The 25482-nt window shown below is 45.8% G+C and overlaps 1 protein-coding gene across 1 annotated transcript in view; it reads right to left on the bottom strand.

Annotated features, from left to right (window-relative positions):
• The window catches only part of LOC141147988 (uncharacterized), a 97461-nt gene extending 73610 nt beyond the window's left edge, over nucleotides 1-23851 (bottom strand). The window contains exons 1-5 of the mRNA XM_073635144.1: nucleotides 23731-23851; nucleotides 17549-17878; nucleotides 13924-14223; nucleotides 8262-8546; nucleotides 2741-2848 (exon numbers count right to left, since the gene is read on the bottom strand). Coding sequence (XP_073491245.1) covers nucleotides 2741-2848; nucleotides 8262-8546; nucleotides 13924-14223; nucleotides 17549-17878; nucleotides 23731-23776 — 1069 coding nt within the window. The 5' untranslated portion in view covers nucleotides 23777-23851. The remainder of the gene's footprint in view (nucleotides 1-2740; nucleotides 2849-8261; nucleotides 8547-13923; nucleotides 14224-17548; nucleotides 17879-23730) is intronic.
• Between the last annotated feature and the right edge of the window lie 1631 nt (nucleotides 23852-25482).

The following is a 25482-nucleotide window of genomic DNA, read 5'->3' as shown; positions in this document are numbered from 1 at the left end:
CACTGTTAGAATTTTGGTCCATTCAGGGGAATTGGTCAAAAATTCCAACAGTGGGTGGCCCTGTCAATTACTTAATCAACTTTTGTTTAAGAAGCCAGGCCAAAATTTGTCAGCCAATTAGCTGCTCTGTTTGGGTATTCTAACAGCTGGTGCTAGTGACTGTCAGAGTACAATAGCCTGGAAGAGGGATTCATCTGCCCATGCTGTTTATGTGGATGGAGCTATCTGATATCTTTTATTTTGCCAACAGGCCGAAGGAAAAAAATGTATTAGTGTTTGGTCAGGTTTAGCTAACTGTTATGCCCCATACACACGGTCGGACTTTGTTCGGACATTCCGACAACAAAATCCTAGGATTTTTTCCGACGGATGTTGGCTCAAACTTGTCTTGCATACACACGGTCACGCAAAGTTGTCGGAAAATCCGATCGTTCTGAACGTGATGATGTAAAACACGTACGTCGGGACTATAAACGGGGAAGTGGCCAATAGCTTTCATCTCTTTATTTATTCTGAGCATGCGTGGCACTTTGTCCGTCGGATTTGTGTACACACGATCGGAATTTCCGACAACGGATTTTGTTGTCGGAAAATTTTATATCCTGCTCTCAAACTTTGTGTGCCGGAAAATCCGATGGAAAATGTGTGATGGAGCCCATACACGGTCGGAATTTCCGACAACAAGGTCCTATCACACATTTTCTGTCGGAAAATCCGACCGTGTGTACGGGGCATTAATGTGTATTGGGTAGGATAAAAAAATGTGCAATACTGTTTCTCGGCCCTACTACGGGTACAAATAACATACAAATATATGGTATCTCTGCAATCGCCAGGAGCAGGAGAATTTATTTTGGGTTTTCTTTGGTGGTAAGTTATGGTAATAGCAAGAAATATACAGCTATTTTTTTTTTTTTTAAAGTTGAGTTGTTTTTTAAAACTATTTTTGGCCCTTACCATTTACCAACAAATGAAAGCCCAATTTGTCCTGAAAAAAACAACAAGGTACAGTAAAACCTCGGACTGCGAGTAACGCGGTTTACGAGCATTTCGCAATGCAAGCTATTTTTTTTTTTTTTTTAAATCCTGACTCGAATTGCGATCGTTGTCTCGCAAGACGAGCAGGATTCAAGCCTCTGGGGTGTGCAGTACTGCATATGGCCAGAGGTGCGGGGGGATCGGTGATCCTTGGAGACTCTCAGAGACCACTCAGAAACACTCCATTCCCGAGCGTCTCAGAGTGGTCTCCGAGTGTCTCCAGCGCCCCCCCCTTCCGCGGTGACACTGGAACAAATATATGAGTTTCCATTGATTCCTATAAGGAAACTCGCTTTGATATAGGAGTGCTTTGGATTACAAACATGCTTCTGGAACAAATAATTCCTGTGATCCAAGATACCACTGTATAATTTACCTGGACTGTATAATTTTCCAGGAATTAGAATCTGTTTTACCCTCCATCATGAAGGGGTTAACCGCTTGCCGACCAGCCACCGCAGTTCTACTGTGGCAGAATAGCACGGCTGGGTGAAACTACGTTACCTTACGTCACTTCGCCTTTTGGCCACTAGGGGCGCCCGCAGCATGTGCCTGGAGCCGATGCGAGTGCCCGGCCGGTGCGATGACCACCGGGCTCCCGCGATCGCTCGTGACAGAGCGAGAACTGGGACACACAGATCCCGGTTCTTTCAGGAGAGTAGAGTCAGATTACTGATTTCTCTCTTCTCCTAGACAGTCCCATCCCCCTACAGTTAGAACACACCTAGGGAACACAGTTAACCACTTGATCGCCCCCTAGTGTTAACCCCTTCCCTGCCAGTGACATTTTTACAGTAATCAGTGCATTTTTATAGCACTGATCGCTGTACAATTGTCAATGGTCCCAAAAATGTGTCAAAGGTGTCCGATTTGTCTGCCGCAATATCGCAGTCCCGATAAAAAAACCCAGATCGCCGCCATTACTAGTAAAAAAAAAATAATAATAAAAATGCCATAAATCTATCCTCTATTTTGTAGACACTATAAATTTTGCGCAAACCAATCAATATACACTTATTGTGATTTTTTTTTACCAAAAATATGCAGAAGAATACATATCGGCCTAAACTGAGGAAAAAAATGTTTTTTTTATCAAAAATGTGGGATATTTGTTATAGCAAGTAAAAAATATTGGGGGTTATTTACGAAAGGAAAATCCATTGTGCACTACAAGTGCAAACTACAAGTGCAAAGTGCACTTGAAATTGCACTGAAAGTGCACTTGGAAGTGCATCCGCTGTAGATCCGAGGGGGACATGCAAGGAAAATAAAAAACAGCATTTTAGCTTGCACATGATTGGATGATAAAATCAGCAGAGCTTCCACTCATATCAGATCTACCCCTCAGATCTACAGTAACTGCACTTCCACGTGCACTTTGCACTAGTAGTTTGCACTTGTAGTGCAAAGTGGATTTGCCTTTAGTAAATAACCCCCCTCGTGTTTTCTTCAAATTTGTCGCTCTTCTTTTGTTTATAGTGCAAAAAATAAAAAACGCAGAGGCGATCAAATACCACCAAAAGAAAGTTCCATTTGTGGGAAAAAAAGGATGTCAATTTTGTTTGGATACCATGTTGCACGACCGCGCAATTGTCAATTAAAGTGTCGCAGTGCCGTATCTCAAAAAATGGCCTGGTCATTGAGCAGCCAAGTCTTCCGGGGCTGAAGTGGTTAAAGTATTGAAATATTGCCAGATACTTACTCTTTTTCTTTTTTTTCATGCATAACACATAGAAGGTGACAGTTCCTAGTATTGAGATCAGCACTGCAGCGACAATTGGAACAAAGGTTTTATATTTTGCTGTCAGATCTAAAAAGTAGAAGAAAACATAAACACAACTGTTTATATCTAACATAGTTGGGCGTCCATCACTCTATGCTTAAAGTTATACTAAATGATTTCCCTATGCTTTAAAAATATTCCATGCACATCCAATACTTAATGGCCCTGTCATCTATTTTTCATGAATTTATAACATCCTTTATGCGCTCATTAACTGTCACACGGTGGAGCAGGCAGATGGCGGGAAGCTTTGGCGCGAGTGGAGCCTTTTTTTTTCTTTTTTTCGGCTTGGTGGCGGGTGTTGTGATTGAGGATGGATCTACACTAGGGGCCATTGTTTTTTATTTTTAAAAGAGGAATTGTCAAAAACTGTGTCTTTTTTGTGTGTTTTTTATTGTGTGTTTTTTTATTCCTAGATATTAGTGTAGTTCTATTCCCTGTGTTGTTTGTTTTTCTTACCGGACACGCACTGCGCATGCGCAAGCCGTGCACTGTGAATGGCTGGGCAATCTTCTGGGACCTGTGACGTGTCCCAGAAAATTGCAGGGGGGGGGGGGGGGAGAGGTGAACTTCCTTCCGCAGCTGGATGCCTCTAAAAAGAGGGTATCCGCCCCCCCCAAAAATGACATGCCAAATGTGGCATGTCAGGGTTCACCTACACTTAAAGAGGAAGTTCCATTTTTGGGTGGAACTCCGCTTTAAGGCCCGTACACACGATACGAAAATTGGAAGTAAAACGAACAATCTGCTGTTTTTCGGAATGTTAGTACAGAGCTTTCGACAGCTGATTCTGATTTTTTCGTACAACAAAAGCTGAATGTGCAGACTATAACATTTTTGTTGGATGTGAACACATCTGATTTTCGTTTCATTAGTACGGTTTTCAACCGAAAAAGATCGTAAGAGCAAGACTGCACATGCTCAGTAACGAAAGAATACATACAAAACTATTCATACAAAACACATTGGGGGTTATTTACTAAAGGCAAATCCACTTTGCACTTGGAAGTAAGGTCGCTGTAGATCCGAGGGGGACATGCAAGGGAAATAAAAAACTGCATTTTAGCTTGCACATGATTGGAAGATAAAATCAGCAGAGCTTCCCCTCATTTCATAGCTTCCCCTCACATCTACAGCAATCTACAGCGACTGCACTTACAAGTGCACTTTCAGTGCACTTGTAGTGCAAAGTGGATTTGCCTTTAGTAAATCAACCCGATTACGTCACTTCTGAAGTTGTATTCTGTCGTACAAGAATTTTCGTATGGTGAGTAACCTCTTCACTTTCGACATGAGACCAGCATGCCACAAAAAACGGACGTTCGGTCATCCGAAAATCTGATCGCGTGTACGACGCTTAAGAGTTGCCAATATAACCAGTCAGCTTCCATCTATTGCTAGTCTAATACAGGGAAGGACATGAAAGCTGAGGGCTATAAGGCAGTTATATTTTACATTTACTTTAGGTTTTACTAATCAGCCCCTCTGCGGACAGTCATGCCTCCCATCTCAAAGAAACTGATTTCTTTTTATCTGATCCTCTGCTCTTGTAGGCCCCTCCATTGTGCTAGACTGATCCTTGTAGCCTCTTCACCCCCATGCTCCAGTAGTTGGATGGCTCTGAAACCATCAAGACTGATGCAGAGACCATAGCCTTGGATGGCAAGGAACAATTCTCTTCTAGACATAGGGGAGAGCCGTTTACAGGGTGAGCGGAGGATCAGGTAAGTAAAACTACTTTTACCTTCCCCTAAACTAGCTAAACCACCATTTAACCTTTGCAATGCAGGGGCAGCCCCACTGCACAGAAATCATTTTTCTTTTCCTGGCGTTGGGCTTTAAAGGGGGAGGGCATAAAGGAAATTATAAATAATCCATCATCATATTGCGTGTTTATCAGTTACCAGCCTGTTACAGATCTAGCTGGGACAGAGGCTTTTGGAGGGGACTGAATGCCAGCCTCTTGCCAACCGATTATGGGCCCTGGCATTTGGGGGAATGGTGCTCTTTGTGAGCTGTATGACTGGGGACCCTTGAGGTGGCATTACTTTAGATTCAGGTCCATGTCCCCCAAGACACACAGACTCTGGGGACCCTGGATAAGCCATTGTGATTGGAGTCACTAATAGGGGCACAAGGTGAATGGGAACCCCACTATGATCTGTGCTAGTCAGACTCAATGCTGTATATATGTATATATAATGTGTGCTGTCTCATTATGTTGTGTACTATTAGCTGTGCTAGTCTGGGGTGGGGCTGTATTCCAATGTTCTATTGTGTCTGATATTCTGGAATGTTTATCTCTATAGAGGGAGGGGGGATTCCTCCAGCAGCCCCCTGCTGATAAGACTGTGTACTGATAAGAAGTTTGAACACACCTGACCTGTGTGTCTATTGTCATTGGACAGTTTAACCCGCCCTCTTTTCCAAGGGTGGGGGGAAAAAGTTATCTGTTGTGTCCATATGTGAAAATAAAGGAATTAATTCCTGTTTGATCTCAAGACAGAGCTTTGTCTCGTATTTGGGGGGAGAGTTATTCGTATGGGTTTCTTGTTCGGCTGATCGGAGTGTTCGGTAGCTGCCTTGGTGTTCGGGAAGGGAATGTCCTTAACTACTTTAACCCCTTTCGTACTCGGGGTGTAGTTACAACTGGTGGCAAGCAGCGGCATGATTCCCACAGCCCAGAAGGACAGCTACAAGAAGACGTCCAAACCTCCACCTGGATCCAAGATCGGCATAGCAGACTTCAGTCACCCCAGTGGAGATATGGATCTGGCATCAGGGTTCTGTCCTCAGTCCTTTCAGCAATCCCCAGGACTGTGTCTGCGGATGAATACCTGGAGTTCAGGCAGAAGATTCGGGTAAGAAACTGGATTAGAACCCTCCGGGTTGCTGGAATGCAACAGGGAAAGTGCTTTCCAACCCCAGAGCAGCAGGCCAGTGAACAACGGGAGTTACGAATGCAATTCCTGGGAAAATGGCCCCAGGAGCAATGGGTGACTGAGTTGCACAGGCTGGTCCAGCAGGAAATAGAGCTGGACAATTGGTATTGGGCTCTGCAATGGCACGCAGAGCAGGGATATTTAGGGAAGAGAACAGAATGCTCTCCGGAGGGATATGACTTTGGTGGCCCTGGATTGCTGTGGGAGAGCATTTCAGATTGTTTTGTGTTTGGCGATGAAGGGGAACCTACCCTTGAAGACCTGCGAGAATACAGAGAGGCTATGCTCGGTCTTACAGGGGTCTCAGAGCTTAAAACCTGACCTAGACTATTTGCTAAGGAAGGAACAGCATCTGGAAAGGGCATACAGAAAACTGCTAGAATGCGTTCAGCAGCATGCCAGAGAATCGGCAGTGGAAACTCCGTAGATTGCCGTCTCCAAAGCTGAAGCGCTGACAAATGGACAGAGGGTCCAAGACCTCTGTCCCACACCTGCGGCAGTTCCGGAGGCCCAGGGGGAGAAGGAGATGGTCACTCCCCAACAAGGATTCATGCACCTGGAAGACAGTGACAGAGAAATGTCATCCCAGCAGCCAGATGAGGGAACGGAAAAGGAAGCAGCTGGCTCACCTCCCCAATGGCAGCTACACTATTTGGGAGTGGAGGAAGCCAGCCTCCTGCCACAACAGTTAACCAGAGTGGAGGATGTGGAGTCCCCAGCAGAAGTGCTGGCAACAGGGCAGAGTGCTACCAACCTCTGCTCAGCACTGGCAACTGTGGAGTTACAATAGAGTCCTCCAGCTGAAGTGCTGGCCACCGGACAGAGGGTCCAAGACCTCTGCCCCCCACCTGCAGTAGTTCTAGGGGCCCATGGTGAGAAGGTGACGGTCACTCCCCAACAGTTAGCCGGAGTGGATGATGTAGGGTCCTCAGCTGAAGTGCTAACAGGGCAGAATGCTACTGGCCCCTACACACAACTGCAGCTTGAGCTGATATCGGGGGATGGAACTGCGGTCTCCACTCACAGCAAACCAGCAGAAGGGCTGGTAACAGGGCAGAGTGCTGCTGGCCTCTGCCCTCAACTAACAGAGGATGAATGTCCTGTAAAGGTGGATGGGACTTCAGTCCCCATCTGTATACTACAGGGATGCTGGGCAGTCGGCCCAGATCCCCAACAGCATGACGGGGTGAGCCCAGTCACCCTGTCTTCTCTCCAGCGGCTGAAAAGACTCCAGGGAGAAGGGCCAGTCCAGGCCTCTCCCCAGCGGCGGGCGTGTTCTCTGAGAGAGGCAGAGGTTGGCTGGGTAAGTAATGCTATGTTTGGGACAATTTATTTGGGGTACTGTGTGGATACCAGCATTGGGGGAATGGAACTATGGACTAACTTCGGAGTCAACCCGTCTGGGGTCTCCTCCTGTGTTAGTCTCCTGCCGAAAGGGGAGAAATGTGACAGACCTAGCCGGGACAGAGGCTTTTGGAGGGAACTGAATGCCAGCCTCTTGCCAACCAATTATGGGCCCTGGCATTTGGGGGAATGATGCTTTTTGTGAGCTGTATGCCTGGGGACCCTTGAGGTGGCATTACTTTAGATTAGGGTCCATGTCCCCCAAGACACACAGACTCTGGGGACCCTGGATGTGCCATTGTGATGGGAGTCACTAATAGGGGCACAAGGTGAATGAGAACCCCACTATGATCTGTGCTAGTCAGACTCAATGCTGTATATATGTATATATAATGTGTGCTGTCTCATTATGTTGTGTACTATTTGCTGTGCTAGTTTGGGGTGGGGCTGTATTCCAATGTTCTATTGTGTCTGATATTCTGAGATGTTTATCTCTATGGAAGGAGGGGGATTCCTCCAGCAGCCCCCTACTGATAAGACTGTGTACTGATGAGAAATTTGAACACACCTGACCTGTGTGTCTATTGTCATTGGACAGTTTACCCGCCCTCTTATCCAAGGGTGGGGGGAAAGAGTCTCTGAGTTATTTTATCTGTTATGTCCATGTGTGAAAAAAAAAAAAGAGTTGATTCCTGGTTGACCCTCAAGACACAGCTTTGTCTCGTATTTGGGGGGAGAGTTATTCGTATGGGTTTCTTGTTCGGCTGATCGGAGTGTTCGGTAGCTGCCTTGGTGTTCGGGAAGGGAATGTCCTAAACCACTTTAACCCCTTTCGTACTTGAGGTGTCGTTACAGAGCCCTTTGGAATTTAAAGTAATGTTCACCTATATTGCTGGCCAAGTCACTTGCTAAGGTTTAAAAACAGCACATGCAGCTACATAACACCAGATGTAGTGCTATTGCCTGTTCCCAAACATGGTACCACAACAATAATGTTTACAACACGTAATTTGACAGTTTTTTTTACCTCTGCATTTCACATATAAATATGCTCACAATCATTACACAGTTTCTTTATTTTTATTTATCTATTTATGTATAGTATGTATTGTAGCTTCTTTTGCAGTATTCTCTTTAGAAAGTGAGTCACTCACCTGTGACTTGTACCTGCAGCCTCTCCACATGTGGGATGGTGAGGGTTGCATGTTCCACCACACATCTCAGCTCCATGTCCCTGTTCTGTTGTGTCGGGATAAAGTGATAGTCAGATTCCACAGCAGAGCTACTGATTCTTCGGGTCTTGGTATTCTTCACCAGGGTGTCATTCAAGAACCAATTCACAACAATGGATTCAGGGTAAAACCCAGAAACACTGCACACCAACATCTGCTCCACATTTAAAAAAAATGCTTGGGAAGTAATGTGAATGGATGGGATAGCTGTGAGAAAAGTGACATACAGTATATGCTATTACAATGTTTGTTTTGTATAGGTTAATTCTGAGGTTTAAACGTTTTTAGTAGGAGTGAGCATAGAGATAAGATACAGAATCTGAACAGTTAAATGCACTATCACTGTACTTAAAGCGGAGTTCCACCCAAAAATGGAACTTACGCTTTTCAAGTTCCTCACCCCCTCCGGTGTCACATTTGGCACCTTTCAGGGGCAGGGGGGAGCAGATATCTGTCTAATACAGGTATTTGCTCCCACTTCCGACAATGGATCGCAGCAGATTCCATGGCGATCTACGCCATGTCTGGCCCCACCTCCGCACCCCCCGCTGTCTTCTGGGAGACACACAGGTCCCAGAAGACAGCAGGAACCAGTAAGGACCAGGGCCATCTTTAATATTGATTGGACCCTTGGCAAAAAATGTCTTGCCCCCCCCCCTCCATGCAGTTTCGCTGTCCACCTGCTCTGAGACATACAATAAATAGCAGCTAGACTCAAAATTAGTTTACAGAATCAGATCAGGCAGCGATTGTGATTGGTTGCCAGAGGTTAGAGAGTATCATTGCCTCTCACTGGCTGGTTGCTAGAGGTTACAGCACACATTATGGCTCACTGATTAGTTACTAGAGGTTACAGCACATGATTTCTGCTTGTTGATTGGTTGCTAGAGATTACTGGACATCAATACTGCTCACGGATTGGTTGCTAGAGGTTATAGCACATCATCTCCTCACTGCCTGCACACCATGGACTGGGGAGGTGAGGGGACCCATCAATAGACAGAAAACTCCTAGGGGTCCTAGGACTCCTGGGATCAGTGGCAGTACTGGGGGGAGGGGAGGGTGTGATCAATGGCAATGCTGATTTTTTTTACGACTACCAATATAAAGAGGGATTTCAACACTGGCCACCAATGTAATAGGGGTTTACACTGACCACTAATGTAATAGGGGTTTACACTGACCACTAATGTAATAGGGTTTACACTGACCACTAATGTAATAAAAGCATTCACAGTAACCACCAATGTAAGGAGGGATTTACACTGACCACCAATGTAAGGGGAACATTTACACTGGCCGCTAGTGTGAATAAAAGGATTCTACACCAAGCACCAATGTAATGAGAACATTTACACTGACCACCAATGTAACTGAGGCATTTAGCCTGCGTTCACATTTGTGTATGTCAGGAATGCATGCAAAATCGCTTTCCTGACACCACAGACACATGCTGCCCTTTAGCATATACACAGCAGTGCCATTAATTGTTAATGACACCCTTGTGCATCTGCTGACATGTGCCTTGGCACCGGGTGATTTTGAAAAAGGGTTTGGGACTTTCTTCCGCATTTGTAGCGCATAGAGCAGCCCATTGAAAGTAATGGGCTGCCCTACACTTGACCTACATCTTTATTCACCCTGTCAGTACACCTTTGCATCCTAAAACCCTTGCTAACCTCTGCCCCCCAAACCTCCCCTATCCTCTCCACTAGGGATGAGCCGAACACCCCCCTGTTCGGTTCGCACCAGAACATGCGAACAGGAAAAAAGTTCGCTCGAACACGCGAACACCGTTAAAGTCTATGGGACACGAACATGAATAATCAAAAGTGCTAATTTTAAAGGCTTATATGCAAGTTATTGTCATAAAAAGTGTTTGGGGACCTGGGTCCTGCCCCAGGGGACATGGATCAATGCAAAAAAAAGTTTTAAAAACGGCCGTTTTTTCAGGAGCAGTGATTTTAATAATGCTTAAAGTCAAACAATAAAAGTGTAATATCCCTTTAAATTTCGTACCTGGGGGGTGTCTATAGTATGCCTGTAAAGGGGCGCATGTTTCCGGTGTTTAGAACAGTCTGACAGCAAAATGATATTTCGAAGGAAAAAAAGCCATTTAAAACTACCCGCGGCTATTGCATTGCCGACAATACACATAGAAGTTCATTGATAAAAACGGCATGGGAATTCCCCACAGGGAAACCCCGAACCAAAATTAAAAAAAAAAAAAATGACGTGGGGGGGTCCCCCTAAATTCCATACAAGGCCCTTCAGGTCTGGTATGGATATTAAGGGGAACCCCGGCCAAAATTTAAAAAAAAATGACGTGGGGTTCCCCCTAAATTCCATACCAGACCCTTCAGGTCTGGTATGGATTTTAAGGGGAACCCCGCGCCAAAAAAAAAAAAAAAAACGGCGTGGGGTTCCCCCAAAAATCCATACCAGACCCTTATCCAAGCACGCAACCTGGCAGGCCGCAGGAAAAGAGGGGGGGACGAGAGTGCGGCCCCCCCCCCCCCTCCTGAACCGTACCAAGCCGCATGCCCTCAACATTGGGAGGGTGCTTTGGGGTAGCCCCCCAAAACACCTTGTCCCCATGTTGATGAGGACAAGGGCCTCATCCCCACAACCGTGGCCGGTGGTTGTGGGGGTCTGCGGGCGGGAGGCTTATCGGAATCTGGAAGCCCCCTTTAACAAGGGGACCCCCAGATCCCGCCCCCCCCCCTGTGTGAAATGGTAAGGGGGTACTTACCCCTACCATTTCACTAAAAAAGTGTCAAAATAGTTAAAAATGACAAGAGACAGTTTTTGACAATTCCTTTATTTAAATGCTTCTTCTATCTTCCTTCATCTTCTTCTTCTTCTGGTTCTTCTGGCTCTTCTGGTTCTTCCTCCGGCGTTCTCGTCCAGCATCTCCTCCGCGGCGTCTTCTATCTTCTTCTCCTCGGGCCGCTCCGCACCCATGGCATGAGGGGAGGCTCCCGCTCTTCTCTTCATCTTCTTCTTCATCCTCTTCTCTTCTTCATCTTCTTCATCTTCTTCTTCTTCCTTCTTCATTTCTTCTCCGGGCCGCTCCGCAGCCATGCTGGCATGGAGGGAGGCTCCCGCTGTGTGACGGCGTCTCCTCGTCTGACGGTTCTTAAATAACGGGGGGCGGGGCCACCCGGTGACCCCGCCCCCCTCTGATGCACGGTGACTTGACGTGACTTCCCTGTGACGTCACGGGGAATGCCACAGGGAAGTCCCGTCAAGTCACCGTGCGTCAGAGGGGGGCGGGGTCACCGGGTTGCCCCGCCCCCCGTTATTTAAGAACCGTCAGACGCGGAGCGTCGTCACACAGCAGGAGCCTCCCTCCATGCCAGCATGGCTGCGGAGCGGCCCGGAGAAGAAATGAAGAAGGAAGAAGAGATGAAGAAGAAGAAGATGAAGAAGAGAAGAGGATGAAGAAGAAGATGAAGAGAAGAGCGGGAGCCTCCCCTCATGCCATGGGTGCGGAGCGGCCCGAGGAGAAGAAGATAGAAGACGCCGCGGAGGAGATGCTGGACGAGAACGCCGGAGGAAGAACCAGAAGAGCCAGAAGAACCAGAAGAAGAAGAAGATGAAGGAAGATAGAAGAAGCATTTAAATAAAGGAATTGTCAAAAGCTGTCTCTTGTCATTTTTAACTATTTTGACACTTTTTTAGTGAAATGGTAGGGGTAAGTACCCCCTTACCATTTCACACAGGGGGGGGGCCGGGATCTGGGGGTCCCCTTGTTAAAGGGGGCTTCCAGATTCCGATAAGCCCCCCGCCCGCAGACCCCCACAACCACCGGCCACGGTTGTGGGGATGAGGCCCTTGTCCTCATCAACATGGGGACAAGGTGTTTTGGGGGGCTACCCCAAAGCACCCTCCCAATGTTGAGGGCATGTGGCCTGGTACGGTTCAGGAGGGGGGGGGCCGCACTCTCGTCCCCCCCTCTTTTCCTGCGGCCTGCCAGGTTGCGTGCTCGGATAAGGGTCTGGTATGGATTTTTGGGGGAACCCCACGCCGTTTTTTTTTTTTTTTTTGGCGTGGGGTTCCCCTTAAAATCCATACCAGACCTGAAGGGTCTGGTATGGAATTTATGGGGAACCCCACGTCATTTTTTTTTTACATTTTGGCCGGGGTTCCCCTTAATATCCATACCAGACCTGAAGGGCCTGGTATGGAATTTAGGGGGACCCCCCCACGTCATTTTTTTTTTTTTAATTTTGGTTCAGGGTTTCCCTGTGGGGAATTCCCATGTCGTTTTTATCAATGAACTTTTATGTGTATTGTCGGACCGGCAATTCATTAATAGCCGCGGGTAGTTTTAAATGAGTTTTTTCCTTCAAAATGTCATTTTGCTGTCAGACTGTTCTAAACACGGGAAACATGCGCCCCTTTACAGGCATACTATAGACACCCCCCAGGTACGAAATTTAAAGGGATATTACACTTTTATTGTTTGACTTTAAGCATTATTAAAATCACTGCTCCTGAAAAAACGTCCGTTTTTAAAACTTTTTTTTGCATTGATACATGTCCCCTGGGGCAGGACCCGGGTCCCCAAACACTTTTTATGACAATAACTTGCATATAAGCCTTTAAAATTAGCACTTTTGATTTCTCCCATAGACTTTTAAAGGGTGTTCCGCGGCATTCGAATTTGCCGCGAACACCCCAAATTGTTCGGTGTTCGGCGAACTTGCGGACAGCCAATGTTCGAGTCGAACATGAGTTCGACTCGAACTCGAAGCTCATCCCTACTCTCCACTCTAATCCTCCTCCCCTTTAACTCTACCTGCCCCCTCTGCTCATTTTTGCACCCACCTTTCTTACCTCCATACATCCCCTCCTTGCTCACTTGTGCACCCCAAACTAATTCCTTCTCTGCCTACCTCTGCACACTCCCCACTTTTTTTCGGGGGTGGGTTGGGGGTGGTGTTAGTTTTTTTTTTTTTCAATATCTTTTATTATTATTAAGTACAAAAAAGTTCCAATACAGTTTAATAACATACATTTCATCCCCCGAAAAACTTTCTTCTCTACAACTAGATACAAATTTCCTCAAAGCTTTTAAAACGCCTCCCCCCATCCCGGTACTATCCTCTCCCTTCCCCTCTCCTGCTCTGGAGCCAACATTTAATGTCACTTACATCTATCTTGGTACCAGCTCCTAAACCAATCAGGCTCCTACCATCTCTGCAAACTTCAAAGTAAGCTTAAATAAGTGCTAATCCTTCCATTTTCTCTCAAATCCCACCCAACCCTCCTCTCCACTAAATCTCAGGTATTCCAAATTATAAATATCATCTACTCTATTACTCCAGTTCCTCAGCGTGGGGCTATCTGGATCTTGCCAATGTCTGGGAATTAAACTTTTGGCTGCGTTCAGGAGTGAGGGGACCAGGGTTTTCAGATATTGGTTAACTAATGTTTTCGTCCGGTGGAATAAACACTCCCACGGATCACCAGCCATCACTGATTGTCAACCATTACATGATTTAAGACACCCCCTCATGCCATAGGATAGAGCTGAGGCATTGATCAGTTAGTATATACAGAGTAATGATAATGTTACCTCCATACACCAGCTGGAAGTCTTCCTGGAGAGGTGTAGTAAGAGACTCATGTTGGACTTTACAGGAGAAGATCCGTTCTCTGTCCTCCTTAGTGGGTGTTATTGTTACTGAGCTCCTCACACTGTATGTCCCATCCGGGTCTCTCAGAGGTTTCTCCATGATAACTTTATCCAGTATCTTTCCATCCCGGAGCCATTTAATGTCGATGTCCACTGGATAGAACCCAGAAATGACACTACGGAGGACATTCTCTCTGTTTTTAACAACTAATTTTTCTGTAATGGAGATCTGTGGAGGAGCTGAAAAATATATTATACATCATGTCCTACTAGCATCATAAACATAATTTAGCCAATTGTCGACCGCGCTATAGCCAAATCACCGCTATAACGCAGTCGTCTAGTTCTGGGACAACTTCTCGTGATCGCGCCCGCCACTGGGCACAGAGGCTATCTCCAAAACATGTCTGAATAAGACAGATTTACTGGAGTCAGGCTGCACATGCTCAGTTTGGTGTGTGTATTGCTAGAGAGTTATTTTTTTCTTGGGAGAGTGCATGTGATCAGCACAGGGCCAATCAGCACTGTCCAGACAGAGGGTCATGGGTCCTACATCCTGATAGGTCAGCCAGTGCAGTATGAAAACTTGCAAGCTTTAACCAGGCACCGATAGAAGTCACAAGACTGCTATATATTGCTGATGAGAAAAGGTATTTAGCAGTTTATATTTACTAAAATAATTGTATTTCCATGTTCTGTGTATGGTGGGAGACCAGATATAGTGAATGCAGGGTCCTGGGTTTAGTAACACTATAAATACCCCCAGAAGAAAGATCTATTTGTGCAAAAAAATGATAAAAATTTAGCTTAGGTACAGTGTTGCATGACCGTGCAATTGTTATTCAAAGTGCGACAGCGTTGAAAGTTGAAAATTGGCCTGGGCAGGAAGGGGGTAAAAGTGCCCAGTAGGCAAGTGGTTAACTGATGGCTGAGTAGGAGCTCTTCCATCCTGGGTGAATATCATTTGACATTCTCCCAATCGCCCGGCTCATGCGCAGCCATGCTGCAGGACGATCTGTCATCTGCTGTGTTCAGATCAGGGCTAGGACAAGGTGGTGGTGAGGGTGGTGGGCAGGACATGGTGGTGGTGAGGGCGGTGGGCAGGACAAGGTGGTGGTGAGGTTGGTGGGCAGGACAAGGTGGTGGTGGGGGTGGTCGGCAGGACAAGCAGCTGCCCCAGACGCAGTGCTGTTATGTGGGGGAAGGGCGTGTGGCAAGAAGTACTATCCTCACCTTACAGACTTTCCAGATGAGTGGACGGTATCCAGTGGACTGTAGCTTCATGTCTACTCTGACAGTTACTGCTGTCAAGCCCCAGCCACCCACAGCCAACATGAAAAGCACACCACGTATGTACAAATGCCTCCCAGCTGTTTGAAGGCCAACAATTGCCATCCATGCCAACCATAGGCAGCCAGATTGGGGGGTGAAGAGCGGGCACAGGGCTGTCCTATGTTCTATGTTGTATATTAGCAAGAAGCAGGGGGGCACTGTTCCTGGACAAACCCATCCTGGTACTGCAGTAGGGGATGTGTAAAGTAACAAAAGTGCATAATGAGTAAAATAAAAATGTCTAAAAAGTAAAAACAATGTTATGCCAGTGTGCAGGGCCAGGACAAGGGGGGCAGAGGGGCAGCTGCCATGTGCACTACTGTGAGAGGAGGGTGCAGTCTGCTGGGTATTGCTGTGACCAGTGCAGAATATGCTGCCAGATGTATCACATTAGCACACCTCCCAACTTTTCCAGATGGGAAGGAGGGACACCTATTAGCAAAGGTATGTAGGCATAGGACACGCCCCCTGGAGAACTATACTGTACAAAAAATGGTCAGTTAAACCCACAAGTGTTTTTTGTTTTTGTTTTGTTTTTTACCACTACTTTTCCTTTATATTGGCTTTTGGAATTTACAAATGCAGCAATTTAGAAATTGGATAAAAAGTTTAGTATTGAGAAACACTTTTTGAAAGATAAAAAGTGCATTTTATATACAGCTATATAGAACAGACCAAAATGAGGGACAAATGAGGAGGAAAGAGGGACAGAGGGACATTGCTCCAAATCAGGGACTGTTTGGAGCAATGCATTAGACAGAGAGTGGCTTTGATCCTGCATGTAGGTCAGATCGTAGCACTACATCCGTCACCCGCCCCCTGTCTGCACTGTACTAATCCCCCAGCAACACGTGAGGTTGGGATCATGGAAGGCCATCAGTTATAAATGCTTTCTTACATACAGCATTCCCGCTCCTCTGCTTGCTTGCACAGTGGCTTCTCTCTCCCCACTCATTTCATTTCTTTCACTGATACCTTCTCTTTCATAGTGCCCCCCGATGTCTGTGTGACATCACCAGCTCCACCCCCTAGACCCCATACACACTATTAGATTTTCTACAGATTTGTTTTTTATAGATTTACCAAAACCATGTAGTCTAAGGGCTGCCTGATTGCAAACAAATTGAAACTCTTAATGTTTGACCTCATATTATATGGTTTTGGTAAATCTGAAGACAAAAATCTGCAGAAAATCTAATTATGTGTATGGGGTCTTAGCCTTGTTTTTTTTCTCTCCATGCCCTGAATGATCTGTCACTGTAGCCCATTCCTTCTCTGTGTAGTGACTGCTTCCCCTGTGCCCTTTCTCTCAGGTCCCCTCCTCTCTAGTCCCACCACTACATTTCTTACCTGCAATGAGTAGTGCTCTCTCCTCTCCTTTTGCTGCTGCTGGCACTAAATACTTAGCTGTTTCTACACAGGTAATACACTTTCAGGATTAGTATAATTGTTATAGCTTTGGAGACAACTATTCTACAGCTTCTATTCTATTGCTGCGTACACACGGTCAGATTTTCCGACGGAAAATGTTCGACGGGAGCTCGTGTAGGCTCCATCGGACAATTTCCGTCGGAATTTCCGACAAACAAAATTTGAGATCTGGATCTCAAATTTTCTGACAACAAAATCCGTTGTTGTAAATTCCAATCGTGTGTACACAATTCTGACGCACAAAGTTCCACGCATGCTCGGAATCAAGCAGAAGAGCCGCACTGGCTATTAAACTTCATTTTTCTTGGCACGTCGTACGTGTTGTACGTCACCGTGTTCTTGGCGATTGGAATTTCCGACAAGATTTGTGTGACCGTGTGTATGCAAGACAAGTTTGCACTGCAACCATTACATATGTTTTGGTGTACTGCATATTCTTCTACTAGCTCTGCCCCCTGCTCTGCTTGGGAAGGGGGTGGGGGTGTCACAGTTTGACATCTTCGCCCTGGGTACTGAATGACCTTGTCCCGGCGTTGTCAGTGTGCTGCACCTTGGCATTTTTCTTTTGTGCTTGCCATTGAAATAAAAAAATGGTGAAATGAACCACAATTCATGGCTGGGGATCTGCAGTGGAGTTTTATAACATTTGCGCCCAAACAGGCTCCGTGCTCACATAGTATTTACTCCTATAAACCATGTTTCTGGGTGAACCATGAACTAGTGAAACTCCAAGAATTGATAAATGATTAACTTTTCTGGGCTATAAATACCAAGCATGTGTTAAATATGTTGAACTTTGTACCTTGTATGTCCAATCTGATCTCCTTCTCCTCCCTCTTTGGGGTGTACAGTATGGAGCACTTATAGATCCCTCCATCCATTATAGCGATGTTTGATATAGACAGATCAGCGATTCCATCCTCTGCCCGGCCTGTATATGACACACGAGGATCTGTTGCTATCACTTTCGCATTCTGAACACTTAATATTTCTTTTGCCTGAAAGTACCAGGTTATGGCAAGAAATGACTGATTGATAGGAGGGTTATTGATTGTGAATGAGCAGGGAATGTTCACATCTTCCCCCATCATAGCTCGATGGGATGAAGGAGCAGTCAGCTGCAGAGCGTGACCTGTGGAATAATAAACATTGGAATTATGTTAATAGCTTTTTGCACTCAAATGGCAGAGAAAAGTCATGAGTGATTCCAGAATGAGGGAATGACATCTGATAAATCCTTATTGAATCACACAGCTACTGTGTCTAACATTGAAGTGATTGTAAGGGTTCTTTTTTTTTTTAAAATAACAAACATATCATACTTATCTCCACTGTGCAGCTCGTTTTGCACAGAGTAGCCCCGAACCTCGTCTTCTGGGGTCCCCAGGCGGCTCTCGCGGCTTCTCCTCGCATCAGATAACCCCCTAGGAGAAGCGCTTCCCCGAGAGGGTTACGAGGGGGCACGCACCCGAGTCCAGCATTTGCGTACATAGACACGAATGCCGGATTCAGCCCCGCTCCCCGGCGCTTGCGTCATTGGATTTGATTGACAGCAGCGGGAGCCAGTGGCTGTGCTGCTATCAATCTATCCAATCAAGAGCTGGAACCTCGTGGAGAGCGGGAGAGCACGTCTCCGCCAACAGGAATATGGGGCTCAGGTAAGTAAAAGGGGGGGGGGGGGCTGGTCACTGCCAGGTGTTTTTTCACCTTAATGCATAGGATGTATAGTGCCCACCCCATTCAGCTGGGTGCTAAAAGTTTATATTAAGTATGATAAGTAAATTTGGCCTAGGCTTGCAATTTTTCCTTAGGCCTGTTTGTTTATTTTTTTGGGTGTGAGTGTTAGAATAGAGGGGGGTGTGGCCACCTACACTCTGGCTCAAGGAAATCCCCTTCCCTTCCAGTGGTAATATTCTGGAGAGGGGGGAGGGATTTGGGTCCTGAGTGGCAGGCAGCACCTATAGAGGGCTCTGGTCCAATCATTAATTTGTATTGGAAGGAGCATATAAACTGGGGTCACATGCTTCTGGGACAGGAGAGGAGTGAGGAACAGGAGAACCATGTAGGGTGCAGGAGGAGGAGGCTTGAAGGCCTGGGTGGTTCAGAGGCCCCAGTGCTGGATAGCAGGAGAAGTTCATGTGCAGGGGGAGGCTTGAAGGACTGGGTGGTTCAGAGACCCCAGCGCCGGATAGCAGAAGCAGAAGTCATCATGTAACCAGGAAAGAAATCGGGTGCCCCATCCGGGGGTTCCCTGGTTCACCACGAGGAGGAAGTTGATGAAAAGCGGTCGCAGTAACCTAGGATCAACCTTCTGTGAGTAACATAGACTGTTGATAGGAGTGAGCAAAGGGAGTGCAACCCAGTAGTTCTAGTCCGAAGACTCGCTAGAATTCCAAGGACCTAGTGAGGGACACTAACTCAGAACCGACAACTCAGAACTCTTGGAATCCCAACAAAGGGATTCCAAGAGTCAGGATGTAGGCGGTGATGGCCTAGGACTTTGGAATCATGCACCCACAGCATTATTCAGAGTAATGCTGGTCAGGTTCAAATATGGGGAGTATATAAGAACAAAGACCGGAACCAGGAATCTTTGTATGGGCATCTCATATCCTCTGCTAATTCTGTTTTATTATTCTGAGTGCAAGAATAAAGTTGGAGTTCTTTATAAACTACAGAGACTGTTTGGTGTTTGATGTTGCATGGGAAGAAAGAACGGGGTACACTGACAAAAAAGGTAATGAACAACTTTACAGCTCCCAAGGGAGTAGTGCGCTACAGATGCATTAAGGTGAAAAAACACGAGAGTTTACAACCCCTTTAAAGTTCATATAAACCCTAATTGTGTGACGTTAGATGTACTGTGTATAACAAACCATTGCAATGTTTTTGGGGTTTTTTCATCCTTTTTGTATCTCCATGCTGTTGATCTCCTCCAGGCTCTTTCAGCCACTTCCTGTCTACACCCACTGCAGGGTCGGATACACATCAATGCTCAGCACCGGCTTCCTGATAGTGATAGCAGCAAACCAAGCCTGGACAATGTGTCAGCACGGTCACTTAAAGTTTCATTCTGAAGTCCACATGACAGGGTGACAAGGAGCACACTTAGGAGATAATTGTCACCCCATAATAGAAAGTGCCTGAGCAACCTATATGGCAGGATCAAATTTAGTGACACTAAACCATATTCTTATTTTCCAAAAATAATCCACACACATCCGCTACTTAATGCCCTGTAAACTATATAAAAAAATTGTTTCTTACTGTGTGTAGCGCTGGTAGATTTATGATCTACCATCTGATAGGTAAATTTAGTAACTTGTTCGTTAGGAAAGTTAGATTTGCCTCTGTTCCAGCTTGGCTGACGTTGTGTGTGTTTCCACTGAGCCGGTGGGTGTCGCTGTTACCACTGGCTAGTGTTGGAAAGGCAACGTGCCAAAGCGTATGGATGCTCCTCTGTCCCGGAGACGACTCGGTGGAGGTGGTCCTCCGTGTTGCATTCTGGGAGAAGGTATTTACGGGACATACGCCATATTTTGGGGTTCGTTTACAGCCACCTGCTGGGCCTCCTGGCCGACAGGTATGCGTTAGAGTGCTACCTCGTGGTCCTCCGTTCCGGAGGCCAGCGTCGCATGGGTGGGCCCAGAAGCTTGTCTGGGTCCTGCCACAGCAGCCAAGGAATGGTCCTGAGCTGTCTGTCCAGAGGGAAGAGGCTGGACAACCGAGGAGATCCCAGGGGAGGACCCGTCATGGAAGGATCATACAGAGTGCTGGTCTGGAGAGGGGCCTGGTGACTCGGTTGGAGGACGTATCCTAAGATAACTTTACAGCATAGTGTTGCCGGGTTTGGCTTAAAGGTTCAAGCACTGTGTCTGACATCCACCGCAAAACCAATACATCCTGTGGCAGAGGATTGTACGGGTTCATCCCGGTCAAGTCTGTGGCGGAGACTTTTGTTCGTGCTACGTACTGGCTGCTGGGCAGGTGAGAGAGGCCTATCCAGGCGAGCAAAGATTGTGTCCCACGAGGGGAGCGCATTCTACTGTAACATTCAACTCTAAAGCATATTTGTCAAGAATCCTACAGAAAGGGTATTTGAGCTTTCCCTGCAGTTTCCCTTCTGCCTCTTTCCTGCTACTTCCTTCGTTGATTGTTCAATAAAGCATTGAAAACGTACTCAAGTGTTGGTGCTTACATCGTCCGGAGGTAAACTCAACGGAACCCTAGACCCGGTGAAACAGAGGGAAGGAGAGTGAAGGTAACAAGCCCGCTTAAACCAGCAGCTCCACCGAGAGTTAGTGCTACATGTGTTTTTCTGTTTTCCTTGTAATGTCCTCTATGAGCTCCCAAACCTCTCCTTTTCACTCCCAGGTCATGTACACTGCTCTATGCACACCACACATCTCATAGTCCATCTCAAGAGTGAGCAAGAGAGGTGGTTACATTCCTATATACAGTGGAACCATGGAGAAGGAATGTAGTCGCCCCCTAACAGGAAGTCAGATCACATCAGCAAAAAAGGAATTTGAAGCTATGGAGAAGGATGAAAGCAAAAGAAGGGACATTTTTGAGTTAAAGTGGATGTAAAACCCATTCTGAGCTAGGCACATATATCTGTAGTGTTTACTTATCTCTCTCCAAAGTTCTGAGTCCCATGTGTTACTCCATTGTTCTGTTATCAGAATGATAACTTCTGACAAGTTCTCCAACTAAGGAGATAAAAGCAGCTGAAAATTTGTGTCAGGGAACTTAGAGACAGATAAGCAGAGAGCTTGTCTATTCAGAATACAGCTCTGCAAGTTTCTTCGGTCCTCTGTCTATGTGGGGGGTGTGTTCCTTTCCTTCAATCATCTCTCACACAGTGTATGCTCAGTCTTCCCTCCCACTGCTGAAACAGGAAGAATGTTTTCTGATACTATGTGCACTTTCTAAAGAATATAGAAAGCTGAAGACAGCAGATATATAGTACACCACCCCTCACATTTTTGTAAATATTTTCTTCTATCTTTTCATGTGACAACACTGGAGAAATGACACTTTGCTACAATGTAAAGTAGTGAGTGTACAGCTTGTATAACAGTGTAAATTTTCTGTCCCCTCAAAATAACTCAACACACAGCCATTAATGTCTAAACCGCTGGCAACAAAAGTGAGTACACCCCTGAGTAAAAATGTCCAAATTGGGCCCAAAGTGTCAATATTTTGTGTGGCCACCATTATTTTCCAGCACTGCCTTAACCCTCTTGGGCATGGAGTTCACCAGAGCTTCACAGGTTGCCACTGGAGTTCTCTTCCACTCCTCCATGACGACATCACAGAGCTGGTGGATGTTAGAGACCTTGCCCTCCTCCACCTTCCGTTTGAGGATGCCCCACAGATGCTCAATAGGGTTTAGGTCTGGAGACATGCTTGGCCAGTTCATCACCTTCACCCTCAGCTTCTTTATCAAGGCAGTGGTCACCTTGAAGGTGTGTTTGGGATCATTATCATATTGGAATACTGCCCTGCTGCCCAGTCTCCAAAGGGAGGGGATCATGCTCTGCTTCAGTATGTCACAGTACATGTTGGCATTCATGGTTCCCTCAATGAACTATAGCTCCCCATCACATACTGGCACATTATGAAATACTTACCTTAGAATGGAGCCCTCCCAGCAGTGCCCAGTCAGAGATATTTACTGTTACATTATTTTATGAGAAATGTTATGTGATTATATGTGTAGCAATAACTCTCGGTGGAGCTGCGGGTTTAAAGCGGGTTGTTACTGTCACCTTCGCTACCTTTATTTCACCAGAACCGGGTCTAGGGTCCCGTTGAGTTTACCATCATACAATGTAGGCACCGGACACTAGAGTATCTTTTTCCAATTCTTTAATAAACTTGAGTTGCAGGAAGTAGCAGGAAAGAGGTAGAAGGAAAGTTGCAGGGAAGCTCAAATACCTTTTCTTAACGTTCTTAATGTAACTGTAGGTATTGAAAGCTTGTAGCTGATTAAACTCTCTCTGTAGAATTAAATCTTTGCCCGCCTGCATAGGTTTCTCTCACCAACCTAGCAGCCAGCATGCAGCACGAACAAAAGTCTCTGCCACAGACTCGATTGGAACAAAACCTGTACGATCCTCTGCCACAAGATGTAATGGTTTACGGTGAATAGCAAACACAGCACTAGAACCTTTAAGCCAACCCGGCAGTACTATGCGGTAGGATTACTTTCGGATACGTCCTCCAACTAAGTCACCGACCCCTCTCCAGACCAGCACTCTGCATGATCCTTCCATGACGGGTTCTCCCCTGGGATCTCCTCGGTTGTCCAGCTTCTTCACACAGGATAGACAGCCCAGGACCATTCCTCTGCCGCTGTGGTAGGCCCCAGACAGGCTTCTGGGCCCACCCACATTCCACAGCGACGTGGGCCTCCCGATCGGAGGACCACAAGGTAGTACTCTTAGTGCATACCTGTCAGCCAGGAGGGCCAGCAGGTAGGCGGAAAATTACCTCAAAACATGGCGTCTGTCCCATAAATACCCTCTCCCAGGATGCAACTCGGAGGACCACCTCCACCGAGTTATCCCCGGGACAGAGGAGCACTCATACATACACTTCGACGTGTTGCCTTTCAAACACTGGCCCATAGTAACAACGACACCCACAGGCACAGTGAGAAGTTACATGCAACTCAGCCGAGCTGGAACAGAGACAAATCTGACAATTTATGAACAGATAACCCACTAAATTTACCTATCGGCAGTAGATTAGAAATCTACCAGCGCTACACATGCTATTTGTTTCCTGGTATCCTATATATTGACAGCTTCGTGTGTGATCAGCTCTGTTGCAGGTTAGGAAGGAAACTGAACCTCCTGTGTCCTCTAACTACTACAATCTATCACTAAAACAAAACTCTCACAGTCTTCTTACTGTCCCCCCCCCCCCCCCCCCCCCCCGGCTGCATAACTGTCAGAATATTTTTAATATAATTACCTGTTTGTTGCAGACAAAGAAGGAGTAGAAATCGGACAAGCAGCATGTTTACAGGTGAATCCTCTGAACATAATTACTTTCACTTTCCAAGTCCACTAAGTCCATTCCTTTTTTTTTTTTTTTTTGTCCCGTTTTTCAACTTGTCTTCTGAGAATATGCAAGAACATAATATATGTGCAACTGTTTATGAAATCTATATTTTAAGTTAAATACACTCAATTTAATTTCGGTAACACAACCACAATGTAATCCTCAAATCTGTACAAAATAAAAAATGAGGTTGTGTTCAGTAAATATACCAAATGTGTTAAGCCTCAAAGCTGCATGCTTCCACTAAAAGAGAGCAAATAATGATGGTACCAGAAATTATCAGCTCGATTTGTTTTTCTAATTCAGGTGTTCGCAAATAATTGTTTATATAGACCCATCCCATTCACACTTGTGCGACTTGACATGCTACTTTGGACATCAGAGTCGCATGACAAGTCGTTCCCCATGTTTTCCAACGATAATCATTCATATACTGTATGCGCAACTTAAAGTCGTAGTGATTTCAAAGTAGTTCATGCACTACTTTGGTCCGACTTTCATGCAACTTGAGGACCACGGACTTCAATGTCACCCCTCAAAAGTGCATAAAAGTGGTTACCTGAGGAAGGATGGGGGGGGGGTCCAAAATGCACCTTTGCCTGTGTAGTCAAAAATCCTTGCACCGGCCCTAGTTATGGACCTTAGATTGTAAGCTCCTTAAGGGCAGGGACTGATGTGAATGTACTACAGTGCCTTGCAAAAGTATTCACCCCCTTGGCTTTTTACCTATTTTGTTACATTACAGCCTTTAGTTCAATGTTTTTTTTAACTGATTTATATGTGATGAATCAGAACACAATAGTCTACATTGGTGAAGTAAAATTAGAAAAATATATACATAAAACTATTTTTCAGGAATAAAAAACTGATAATTGGCATGTGCGTATGTATTCACCCCCTTTGTTATGAAGCCCATAAAAAGCTCTGGTGCAACCAATTACCTTCAGAAGTCACATAATTAGTGAAATGATGTCCACCCGTGTGCAATCTAAGTGTCACATGATCTGTCATTACAAATCTTTTTGAAAGGCCCCAGAGGCTGCAACACCTAAGCAAGAGGCACCACTAACCAAACACTGCCATGAAGATCAAGAAACTCTCCAAACAAGTAAGGCACAATGTTGTTGAGAAATACAAGTCAGGGATAGGTTAATAAAAAAATATCCACATCTTTGATGATCCCTAGGATCACCATCAAATCTATCATAACCAAATGGAAAAAACATCAAGAGACGGCCGCACACCAAAACTCACGGACTGGGCAAGGAGGGCATTAATCAGAGAGGCAGCACAGAGACCTAAGGTAACCCTGGAGGGGCTGCAAAGTTGCACAGCAGAGACTGGAGTATCTGTACATAGGACGATAATAAGCCGTACGCTCCATAGAGTTGGGCTTTATGGCAGAGTGGCCAGAAGAAAGACATTACTTACTTACAGCAAAAAACAAAATGGCACGTTTTGAGTTTGCGAAAAGGCATGTGGGAGACTCCCAAAATGCATGGAGGAAGGTGCTCTGGTCTGATGAGACTAAAATTTAACCTTTTGGTCATCAAAGAAAACGCCATGTCTGGCGCAAACTCAACACATCACATCACTCAAAGAACACCATCCCCACAGTGAAACATGGTGGTGGTAGCATCATGCTGTGGGGATGTTTTTCAG

The sequence above is a fragment of the Aquarana catesbeiana genome, linkage group LG06 (assembly GCF_042186555.1).
Source record: "Aquarana catesbeiana isolate 2022-GZ linkage group LG06, ASM4218655v1, whole genome shotgun sequence".
Taxonomy (NCBI): domain Eukaryota; kingdom Metazoa; phylum Chordata; class Amphibia; order Anura; family Ranidae; genus Aquarana; species Aquarana catesbeiana.
This window is presented reverse-complemented; position numbering and strand designations above follow the sequence as displayed.